Genomic DNA, 12,069 nt, shown 5'->3' on the forward strand with positions numbered 1-12,069 from the left:
CTTTTCAAATCTCACCCCAGCATTGTGTCTGTGAAGATTTCCAGGCTACATTGGTTTTCTTCGGCTTAATAAAACCTACACTTGTGCTCGTCGGTCCACTTCGTTATGTTTCCTTACTACTGTCATACCATCTGATCTGTACTCAAGACCTACAAATAATGACACGCTGGAAGCAGAACAATTTTTAAACTGGCTTATGTTATTGAAAGCAACATATAAATCCAGAATAATGAGAGGACGTGTACCTGAAGACATGTGGCCAGCAATCATGATTATGGCTGCCCATCTCTAGACCCACATTGAGGATGGCGTCCATGCAGAGCATGTGAGCAGTGTGCAGCTTCACTCCTTGTCCCCGACCCATCTGCTCAAGTTTCTGCTCCATTCTATGCTTAACTAATTTTAACAAACATCACATTGATGTCAGTATCAACATAAAAATGATATAGACACAAGCACATTTTAAATATACATGGCAGAAATGTTATCTGGTACACATTGAAGGACATATAAACAAATCTTCATATCACTAGAAATTTAATTCAAATGTAATTGGAAAGTATATCATTAATTGATTAATATAAAAGTAAATGGATAAATAATTACAAATAAAAGATTTATAGCCAGTTAATGAGTGATGGGTATGACTATATGCGTATCTAACATCTATCTAAGATTACACAACTGTCTTTTGTTCTAATACAAAGATTATCCATGTTAGAAAGATAAGTTAGAAAGATAAGTAAAATATTTTAATAAAAATCTCCAAAAAAACAGTTTTATGAATCTTCCATTAAAGCTTCCATCTGAACCCCAAAGTCATTTCTTTTTAAATTCACTCTGCAATAAAAGAGTGAAGTGTGTGTGTGTGTGTTTCTACCTTGAGTAATGGCATCTCCAGCCTCAGCCTGATCCTTTTCCTCTTTTTCCTCTGGAACACAGGAAGCTGCTGCCATCTGAGCTACAGCTGAGGCACAGTTGGCAGCTACACCTAGATTTATGTAAGCACACACATGTTCACACATTTAATAAGAGCTCCCAGATTTAAACCAGCAAGCAACATCTGGCAGCCTCTGTTAGAAGATCCTAAAATAGAAATCGCATGCTCTAGTTTAAGTTGTGTCAGGATGATTCAGATCTGATATCACTTTTCCAGTATCTTATTTCATACTTTGACTCCTCTTCACTATCAGCTCTGATAGTGTGTGTTCATTACCCAGAGCACAGCTGAGTGCAGCAGCCTTGCGCAGGCCATCAAGACTGAGGCAGATGGTTTCTCTCTCCCTCTGGTTCTGCACTTTAACGCCTTCTGCACCCAGGATGAAAGCCAGAGCCCGCGAGCTGCCTGCCATGCGGCCCGTCAGAGGCGTAGACAGAGTGTCAATCAGGTTCTTCCAACAGCCAATCAGGATGTACCGTGCAAACATTATACCTACAGCAACAAGAGTGTTTCTGTTACAAATGTGCCCTGACGTCAGGAAAAGGCACTTTACAAGCAAAACATTATACTGAATTGCAAACTTTATGGCTAAAAATGTGTGTGAGAGAGATACCAGCAAAAATAGAACAAGTTACCCTTATACAAACAAGATCACACAAACACCACACCTACAAGGTGGGAGAATGTGTGTGTGTGTGAATACTAGCCGAAAGCAGTTATTAACAAAACTTATTTTAGTATTTCTTAAGAATAATACCTTCACTCGCAGTTGAATTATGTGCCTTGGTAACATACAAAACAAATATATTTTGAAAAAAACACTGCATTATAATCAGATTTATAAAAGGCAAGGAAATGACTAGCCACACCAGTTACCATATGGCACTCACTCTCCAAACCAGGAACATTCTTTATTTAACCAGCACGTAAGACTTTATCTTGGTTGACAGGTGTTGTCATAGAAACTATGCAGCCTAAGTGCTTGGACTGTGATGAAAACCTGCCTCCGCTTCCTTGTGTACACACACTCAAACAGTGTGCACAAACACACAGGGAGGTGCTGCAAAACATACACTGTACCTGCCAACACAGTGTTATTGTCTTTCTTATCACTTGTAAAGGATGACTGCGACGAGGCTCTTCTGATCAGCTGACCTCCTATAGCACTGCTGCCAAGTCCATCAATATCTGCAAAAAAGGAGAGAAAAACAAGAGATTGAGATTGCGATCGAGATCGAGAGAGAGAGGGGGGGGTGTTTGTGTGATGATATGCGATATGTTTAAGCCTGCAATGTACACAAAATATGTTTCTTATATGTTTTAAAAATCTTTTCATAAAGCAAATCATTTAGTTCAGGAATACATTGTCAGTAAAACTAGTAAAAAAGAAAACTGGAAAGTACGCCTTCTCACACATACGTGTGTGTGTATGTGTGTTTGTGTGAGTGTTTAACTTCTGAAATATGCTAAAAGAAAAAAAACATAATAAAAGAAAGATTCACGCGTCACCCGTTCTCCCCCCTGCTACCCTACCAGTGTAACTGAGTCTCGTTAAGTACAATTTATTATATGTGACCAAACTAACAAGCTCCACATCCTCCATCGGACTGTTCGTTACCTGTCAGCATGGTGATAAGAGGGAGTGAGTGCTCCTCAGGCGACTCCCAATATCCAGCCTCTCCTAGCAGGTTCCTCTCTAAGACTTGGTGGTACAGTTCCTCTATCCAGGCCTGAGAGAGCACGACTAGAACGCCACTGCTCTGGATCTGATGCACAAACTCTTTCTGCTGAAACAAACCCATAATTTCACACGCACATTACGATTTAAAGTGAAAACTAAAGTAAAAGCAACCAGTAAGAAAGGAAAATTGTTTGATTCTACCAGAGTGACAATGGGAGGAGCGGGTTTCCTTTGGTAGTAACCACAGGTGCTCAGTTTAAGGTTGAGTAACAAGGCATAGTAGGACACCAAATACAACCCATCTGCGTTCATCAGAGCCTGGCAGCTTAGATTCTCACTGCCCTCGAAGCCAGGAGAGTGAATCCCACCTGAAGGGGAACAGAAAGTCAGGGTGTTGGTGGGCCCAGAACATGAACACCTTATTCTATTAGTTTCACTACTAGTTCTACATCAAGAGTAGGAGCCCCTTAACTACTACTGCGGTGCTGTACAACGACTGACAAACCTTAATTGAGATTAAATACATTAAAATCCACGTACCTACTTGGAGGCCCGAGCAGAAAGTTGAGGAGAAGTTTTGTAGTGCGACATCCACATCTGTAGGGCTGTGAAGGGCCAGAAGCCGTGGCAACAATCCCACCAGAGACTGAACAAAGAGACGGGCACTCTGCTGGTCTGCTTCCTGGTTCTTCAGCAGCTTGAGCGAAAATGCGGTGGTGCGCATTGAACGATGGGCGGGACCTTGGCGCAGCGTCTGCTCATCGTCAGCCAATGAGCCATTGTCTGAACCAACATCTGAAACGTCCGAGCGTCCCGAGTCCTTCTCGGCAGCTGTGGAATACTGATCACACGAGTCAAATTCTGTGCGCGAGAGCTCTTGCTCGTCCATACTGAAATTACTCTCACTGTAACGTGAGCCATGTGGGCGCATGCGAGACTCCACCGACAGGAAGTTGGTGAGGTCTGGGTAGGCCAGGGCATGGCTGCGCTGGACCACATCTGGAGGAGCACCACTCTCCCCTGCAGCACCTCCACAGGAGGAAGGCGAAGGGATTCGTGCATCGTCTTCACTCTCCCCTTGGGTGGTTTGACCCAGATCACCCTCCAGAGTAACCTGACCTGTGTCAGTGATGACGCTGATGCTGATATCAGGGCTGCGTTCAGAAATGGCAGTCTCCCAGGTGGCGTTTTCAGTGGACAACACGCGCCGCTGCCAACGGAAATCGGCCTCGTTGAGCTCCACTGATTCCCTCAACAACTCTGCCCCGTCTTTCAAGTCCTCCAATCGACGCAGTAAAAGTTGTGCCTGGTCCATATGCAGGCCACGTCCCTGGCTGAGCTCGTCAAGGGCAGCAAGTAGAGCACAAGCACAAGAAACAGAGGAATAGCAAGCCTCAATGCCACCTTTCACACAAGCTTCCGTCATGCCGTCCATCACCCTGCAGAAGCAGAACGGAAACATGTCTGATATGCCACAATGTCTAATGCACAAGCTCTTTTACTGATATGATCTTGATACTTACAACTTGAGAAGGTCAAGATGTGATTTCCTCTTCGAGAACGATCTCTTCCTGGTCTCAGGCTCAATAACACATGGGCCAGCCAGGTCAAATAAGCGCTGCGGGCTACCGAGGATCTAGCAACAAACCACAGACGTGAGTTCGCTTAATAAACAATAGTTTTTATACTATAAAAAATCTTAGTAATTCTTACTAAAACATTAAAACACACCTCTTTCATAATCTTGATGGCCTCCAGTCTGTGCTGTGGAGGAGGGTAGAGCAGGATGCGGTGGTAGAGAGACTGCAGCACAGGCTTCATTGATTCTACACAGTTCACTAGTCGCACGAGCTCAGCTGCGATGTAGCAGATGGTGCGGATCACCGGTCCAATCATGGCAGGGGCACTGGAAGAACAGCCAGAACCCCGGCCCTGATCACTAACCCCTGACCCTAGTGCAGCGTCCAACTCTTGTGATGGAGCTCCGTGAGCAGAGGTGATGGTCTTATCATTCACAGGGTTGCCTGTGATCACCACCAGAACTGGACACAGCTGCTTCCTGTAGGGTGAATATATCAAAAACACTCAGCTCCATGTTAAGTACACCTTCCCAACTAGAAACATCACAACTACAAGTACAACTACACTCACTGACCAATGCATCAAGTACATAAGGGTGTTTTTCTTTTTTTTCATATGTAGTCCACACTATGAAGCACCAGTGTGTGTAGACTGTATATATTATTTTGCATTAAGGTACAGAAAGCATCTATGTTCGTATCTTATTCCTTAACTGACTGATGATCCCTAAAAAACATCTTTATTTATTATGATTCAATAATAACTTTTACATTATGATACAAGTTAGCACACAAATATCACCCTCGTGCAGCTTATTATAGATCTAAAGTAAGACGTTTTACCAGACGAGATCCGTGAAGCTGCGGTTCAGATGCATTGTGGGAGGGCAGCTGCTGAGCATGGCTAAAATGCACTCCAGATACAGCAGCTGCAACAGCTGGTTCTCACTGTCAAAGGAAGAACAAAATTGCAGCACCATAATTGATCCCGCACAGCAGAAACGTAGAAAGAGAGAATGATAACAACGCCTGGAGGCAAACACCTGTCAGAGGCTCACTGTTAACGCCAATCGCATTTCATTAAAAATGATTCATCTTGGACAGGGTAACAGCATTGCTACAAAAACAAATACGAATTAGGACGGACGTTTTTTTTTCAGGTTAGACAGCAGGGCCAAAGACTTACCTTGAAACAGACTCCAGTTTTTCACAGAATACAGTAAGGACAGTCACCACATCCTCATACAGAGCTGCAGTGGTGGGAGAAAAGTCTAACAAACACAGAGACACATGACGCATTACTGATAAATAAATAAAAGGCGCATCCATCATGCTAGCTGCACTGCTCCATGCCCTTAAAAACCTTTGTGTGAATGCTCACTGATCCTGCTCTGCGTGCTCAGGTCAGCCATCATCACTTCATTAAGGATAATTATTCGATATATGTCTTTAAATAGCTTGGCCTGTGGTTTTCATGGCTGAGACAGACTCCTCATCCCACTTCATGTACATTTATGATGATCAACAATATTTGGTATTTTATTTATATATATTTTAGTGCTCTATTTAATGAGCTTGGTTTATTTATTAATGATAAATATTTATTCTGATGATTTAACTGTAAATGATGTGCTTAAATCTTAAACATACAGCTAAACTGACCATAAGAAGTGAGTTAGATTGTACAGACAAACAAAGGTGAAAGGGAAAGTAATTAATTTACGTAGTTATAACCGATTCTCTGATCAGATTGTGGTGGATTGTGTTAATTCTAATTGAAATGTACCTTTGCGTTTGCTTGTAGGCACGGTACGCTCCCGTTCATCTCCACCCTACGAACACAGAACAGAGATCTTTAAGGAACAGCTAGTTTATTTTCAATATCAGTTGTCTCGACATGTCCTGAGATTAAACCATGAACAAATATCCATCAGAATTCAAGCTATTTTCACATCTTGGCATTTGCTTAGATTACCCTTTTCTTTTTGGGAAACAATTAAGCCACGGACAAACTGTGCTTCATGAGGATGTGGCTTCATCGTAGGCCATCACTTACAACACAGTAAGCAGGAGACTTGATAGCATTTTCAAAAAACAATGAACTAGTTAGTTAAACTTGGAAATTAAGTCATTTTAAATACTTAGTTCTTCTATTCAAGTGAGCAAACCCAAACAGCAAGATTGACAGTTTGCAATAAATGCACATTGCCTGTGAAGCTGTGCTACATTACTGACATTATATCACCACATCATTATCTACAACACAATGGATCTCATTCAAAACAGCAAAGAAAATGTTATCTATGAAGCAGGCTTTTCTTTAAGGCATTGAAGTCCTGACAGAGCTCTGTGTGTTTGTGTGTGTGTGTGTGGATAACTCACGGAGCTGTCCTGTCTGTGGTGTAGTTGAAGGGTAAGATCTCCCAGTATCTGACTAAGTGTGGCCCTTACTGCTGTGTTGATGCTGCGTTGATGACAACTTGTTATGTACGTCTGGATACACACCTGTAAAACACACAAACACACACAACGTAAATCAACCACAACCAATGTCAACGATTGACTGTGAATAGGTGCCACAAATATGAGTGGGGGTGGTGGGGCAATATTAATGGTGGGGCTTTATTCTAACACACATTTTGCACTCTGAGGGGGGAAAAACAGCTTAAGCTACCACACAGCCACTATGATGCCGTTTTCCAGGTGTTAATTCGTGCATTTTCTTCAAATCTAAGTATAAAACTGAAATGTGCAACTTTAATGATTTGTGCTGTTGTTCTCTCCATAGCCCAGCAGATATTTACTGGGGGTCTTATTACACTTTCAGAACTGCAATACTTTGTTTAATCTAACAGTAACCCGGTGCTTATAATCTGCTCCAGCAGCACTGAGAATCTAAAATGGAAACTTCCCCGTTTGCCTCATAAGTAAAATATACGACCCTCTGAAACGGAAAGGGCACTGAAGAACAAATAGATTATCCACGTGTACGCTGTTCTGCACTCAGACGTGGCATCTTGTCTCGTAGCAGGATGTTCGGTCACCGTGGTGACAGAACGGCAAAAATGTTAAGGACTGGAAAAAATATATATTTCTTTCAGGTTGGCAGGCTGTCATGGAAAATTAAAAAAAAAAGAGAGAGAGAGAGAGAGAGGGAGGGGAGGTTAGTCAAGGCTACGTATTTTATGGGTTCTTGTCAGGCCAGACACTGAGTCATATGAACACGTCAGGGAAAGAGAGAGACGGCGGGAAAGAGAGACAGGTGGGATAGAGTGAGACAGAGCGCTCAAATTCGTGAGCTGTCGATGAAAACATCCCTCCAGCTGTGTGAGAGAGATACGAATGGATGCGTCTGGCAAAGATGGAGGGAGAGGAAGAGAGAGACAGAGACAGAGAGAGAGAGACAGAGAGAGAGAGAGAGCACATGGCTGTGTACTTATGCATGCCTTTTAAAATTAATTGTCCTGATCAGCTTATATGAACAATAATAACGAGTTACAGTTTGGTTTCAGTCTTCTAACAAAACATTCTTACCTCGGCAATCCTCAAGATGTTGCTGCTGTTGAACTCAAAGCTAGAGGAATATGTGATACAAAGCAAGACCTATGACAAAACACACACAGAGAGAGAGAGAGAGAGATAAGGTTACATTAAAATAGGCATGAGAATCAGATTCCCTTGAGTGAATCTGATCGAGTTCCCAGGCGAATAACACAATTTTCCTCATTCCAAGAGATCTACAGTGCCACATCAAGGCTATCAAACTGCACAGCATCTCCAGACAGCAGGCAACAGCACCCAGTAACAGAGCAGAGACTGTCACGGTGACACTGAATTGATTATGCATGCTGGAAGGAAGACAGCACATTCTGACGTTGACACCTCGCATGGTGCTGCATAAATTACTCCGCACTAGGCCGAGCCTAAATTTGGACAGAGGTTCAAATTAGAATGCAAATTTGCATGTTTTGGTTTGTCCCGAATGCAGTCATAAGTGAAGAGGATCTGCTTTTACTGAACAAATGGTCTACAATACAAATTTTACAACTTGTAGAATTACTGAAGCTTTCTCTGAATTAATGGGATTTTTTTTCTTAAGATACTCTCAGGCATGCGGATGAATCAACCAACCATATAAACTTCATCAATAAGGCATAATGACACTCTTGGTGTAAAATTAAAAAATAAAATAAAGCTTAATAAGGTTCTCTTTTATATATAAATATATATAATGGATATGAAACATCAACTACAATCTATTATAATCTATATGTACTAGCAGAAGACATCTAGATGCCTCAGTATGGCACGATGAAGCAGTGTGTGTGTGTGTGTGTGTGTGTGTGTGTGTGTGTGTGTGTGTGTGTGTGTGTGTGTGTGTGTGTGGAAGCACATGTATCATGTGAAAAACAACTAAACTAAAATATTGCATGTTAGATCTGACAGACTAGATACAGAAAAGTGTGTAATAAAAATTATATTACCTTAAAAGGTTTAAAAATTTTTAAAAGTTTTTCTCTCCATTTATTATTTACTGGAATCATTGGATGGCTTACTGGGAAACAGCCAGCTAGAACCCCATAAACTGAAATGATATTTGTTAAAAAAAACAAAATTTGGCCATGCTCTGTGCAAGATGGCAGAGATGGCACACTCTCACTGTCGTCAGTCACTGCAACAGTAGCCAATCCTGGACATCTGTGTGTTCATGTATGCAGAAGAGGACAGACAGCACTTACATCCGAGTGCCCTGTGAAACAAGAGATGGCTTTGGGGACGCCACAGCGAATCATTTAGTCCGCATGTTTCAATTTGGCACAGGTTTTACGCTGGATGCCCTTTCTGATGCAACCCTCCCATTTAATCCGGGGTTGGGACCGGCACTGCCTAGGTTAATGCCTGCCCAAGAATTGAACCCGGTCCGCGGCAATGAGAGCGCAGGATCCTGCCACTGGGCCACCAGCTCTTGTAGATCATTTGGAAAATTATTTTTGTTTTATTTATGTTTTATTAGCCAGAATGTAACAATTTCCCAAGATGGATCTTCCCCCGCGTAGAAAAACACCAAGGTCATAATCTGTTTGCTTTGCTTTGTCTAATCTTAGCTCTGTACGTGCCCAAACAGACAAAACAAAAGCTTAAAATGTCACGTTCAATAAGACATAAACTTTTCAGAACCTTTGTGTATATTAAAATAAGATTCAGAAACAAATGCAGATATAAATATACCAGCTGACCTTCATGACCTCCACCTGTAGATCCTCATGAAGCATGGGGGTCACGCTGATGGCGTCCAGCATTTGGAACAACAGCTGCTTCTCTGGTGCTTCTGGTTCCACAGCGATAAAGCGATCCTCACACAGGAACTTCTGCCACAGCATCATGTTCAGGATGACAGAGAGGTTTTTAAAGAGAACATACTCTGGAGATCCCTTATTCTAAATAAGCTTATTTGTCCTAAACGTTCTGCAATCCTTAGATGGTAAACAAGGAAACAACATTAATCTGAAGCCATAAGATCCATCTTATTGTTTCTATACCATATAGTAATGTTATTATTATTTCATCAAATACACGTATTATTAATCTATTTTATGTTGAGCCTGTCAGAGTAGGATATCAAGGTTTTCACATCTCAACCCAATTCACTTAGAAGATATAGCACATAAGTAGAAAGTGAGGAACTAATTTGTTACCTAATTCTATGCATTTTGTAATATAGTTATTACATTACATTACATTACAGTATAGTATTTTTAAACTGCAAATCATTCCTAATTTGCTTTTTTTTTTTCGAGAAAAATAGGCTGCATAATCAAAATAATGGCCTCACCTGCATTCCCATGAGAGCTGTCTGAGCCAGCTTTGGGTTTTTGGAGTCGAGTGCAAGCTTAAGTGGGAAGAGGCATCTCTCCCTAAAAGCACAGTCGACAGTCAATAAAGCATTCCCCAACCCAGGGTCCATCTCACTTAGCACAAGGAACAATAGTGAATTGTTCGTTCCTTTGCTTTACTAGCAGTTAGAACTCTAAATTTGTCCACATCACTATCTAAAAGAAAATCTGATGAACACACTGATTTCCTTATAGTAAGTGAATACGAGGTTGAGGTTCAGTTCAACCACTAGGGACTGCTTATAACAATTGTGAGCTACTTAGAACCCTGTCTGATGTTGTTGAACCAAAAAAAAGGTACCCCAGAAACACAAACTGGAGCTCACATGCTCCCTTACACCTACAGGGTTCACAGGTTTCCTCAAACATTCATGACTTAGTTACACCAAATTGCCTGTAGAAAGGAATTCATCTATCCACCCATCCATCTTCTGTACTGTTTATCTGGTCGAAGGGAGCCTGGAGCCTATCCCAAGGGACTCCACAAACATGAACATGCATACTCCATGCACCTTTAGAAAGGAATAAGTATGTGCAGGATGAACTGGTGTCTCAGCAAGGGTGTATTCCTGCCTCATGACCAGGATAAAACAGATTTGGATGCATCAGTCTTTCAAGCAAAGAGAGCATCATAGTCAGTTTCCAGAGGTGTCTGCCTTCACAAAATTTCAACCAATAGCTTTCTAATATTGAGGATAAAAATATTAGTTAAAACCAAAATCTAAAAGAATCTTCTGCTGGAATTCAAGGCAAACAAGCGTGCTCAATTCTCCTGCAAGATCTACAGTAATGCATTTCAAGCCTGCAAGGACACCACCTGATTTCGGTAATGAGCTCGAAGAAGAAAAACCTAATTAGTGAGGTGCATGTTTAGATATTGCCATGAGCCGAGCACAAAAAATGATGGCAGCAATAATACTCAGCCTGCGCTCTCGCTCAAAAACCCATTCAGTGAGCCAGCAGGAACGAAATCCAAGACCCTGCTTACCTGACCTTAGATGCTGACGTCTTAACTGATCCGTTTTGAGCCTCCAGGGTTTCTGTTGCGAGCAGAGAAAGCGAATAAACACATTACTCAAATGTTCAGGGGACGGCTTCGCCTCGGTCTGAATGAATTTGCATGAAAATAAGAAAATAAACTCATTAGTCTCACGCTGCTACAGTATGTTATTAACTCATCCGGTAAGAAGCTGCTGCATTATTGCTGAGAAGATTTTTGATAATCCCACACCTTTATTCTAGTTAAATATGTTATGACGGTGGTCACAGCATAAGCATCAGTTTTTCACGGTATCATTTATCCATTAGTACAGCAGATCTCACATAAATCACTTAGTAAGATGAAATATGAGAGGACGCACACTAGTGGTTTAGAAAAGTGGGGTTTATTTTTTGTCTTATTTTCTGCGAGCTCACAGAAAGGACGTTAAAGTTAAGGAATAAGACGGCCACTGATTTCCGAACAGACACATCTCCAGTATTCATTCTTGCAAATGCAAATGTATAGTAGCTCAAACGATCAATCTGTGTTGATGTGCAACTTTTTGTCCGACATCGTGATCTCTGATGAAACCTCATCATATATCCGAGCCGAAAAATTCAGCTTGCATGGTTGAGAAACATGAGCTTGTACACACTTCTAAATCCAAATCTCTTGTTTGTTTTTTTTCTCCCCCTCCTTGTTTGAGGCTTTTTAACAAGGCATAAAAAGGGAGGCAACCTCCTTCCTGTATACATTCATCATGCAGTTATTTGATGGTATCTGCTTATTTATTTCCCTACTGTGGATTATAAAAGTGCACTTTAAGGATGGAGGTCAATTTATAGATGCAGCCCAAGCTGGCACTGACACATCTGTCCTGAGAAATATACCGAAACTGTTCAGTTTGTTGTACAATAAGCTGGTAAAAAGAGCTTGTTTGTATAAAACAGTAGAGTTTATTAGCTACAAAACAAAAACAAGCACATAAAGGA

General features: G+C 41.4%; 1 protein-coding gene across 3 annotated transcripts in view; it reads right to left on the reverse strand.

Annotated features, from left to right (window-relative positions):
- The window catches only part of arfgef3 (ARFGEF family member 3), a 28,456-nt gene that overhangs the window by 15,707 nt on the left and 680 nt on the right, over positions 1 to 12,069 (reverse strand). For 2 of the 3 annotated variants that reach the window (XM_058385802.1, XM_058385800.1), the window contains exons 2-18: positions 11,084 to 11,135; positions 10,035 to 10,116; positions 9,439 to 9,570; positions 7,736 to 7,804; positions 6,584 to 6,706; positions 5,988 to 6,033; positions 5,388 to 5,472; positions 5,045 to 5,149; positions 4,353 to 4,680; positions 4,145 to 4,257; positions 3,162 to 4,060; positions 2,823 to 2,989; positions 2,559 to 2,724; positions 2,021 to 2,128; positions 1,217 to 1,432; positions 881 to 991; positions 246 to 396 (exon numbers count right to left, since the gene is read on the reverse strand). In XM_058385802.1, coding sequence (XP_058241785.1) covers positions 246 to 396; positions 881 to 991; positions 1,217 to 1,432; positions 2,021 to 2,128; positions 2,559 to 2,724; positions 2,823 to 2,989; positions 3,162 to 4,060; positions 4,145 to 4,257; positions 4,353 to 4,680; positions 5,045 to 5,149; positions 5,388 to 5,472; positions 5,988 to 6,033; positions 6,584 to 6,706; positions 7,736 to 7,804; positions 9,439 to 9,570; positions 10,035 to 10,116; positions 11,084 to 11,135 — 2,953 coding nt within the window. Of the gene's footprint in view, positions 1 to 245; positions 397 to 880; positions 992 to 1,216; positions 1,433 to 2,020; positions 2,129 to 2,558; positions 2,728 to 2,822; positions 2,990 to 3,161; positions 4,061 to 4,144; positions 4,258 to 4,352; positions 4,681 to 5,044; positions 5,150 to 5,387; positions 5,473 to 5,987; positions 6,034 to 6,583; positions 6,707 to 7,735; positions 7,805 to 9,438; positions 9,571 to 10,034; positions 10,117 to 11,083; positions 11,136 to 12,069 lie in introns of all 3 variants that reach the window. The other variant, XM_058385801.1, reaches the window with a different exon arrangement.

Source organism: Hemibagrus wyckioides, linkage group LG03 (assembly GCF_019097595.1).
Source record: "Hemibagrus wyckioides isolate EC202008001 linkage group LG03, SWU_Hwy_1.0, whole genome shotgun sequence".
Classification (NCBI taxonomy): Eukaryota; Metazoa; Chordata; class Actinopteri; order Siluriformes; family Bagridae; genus Hemibagrus; species Hemibagrus wyckioides.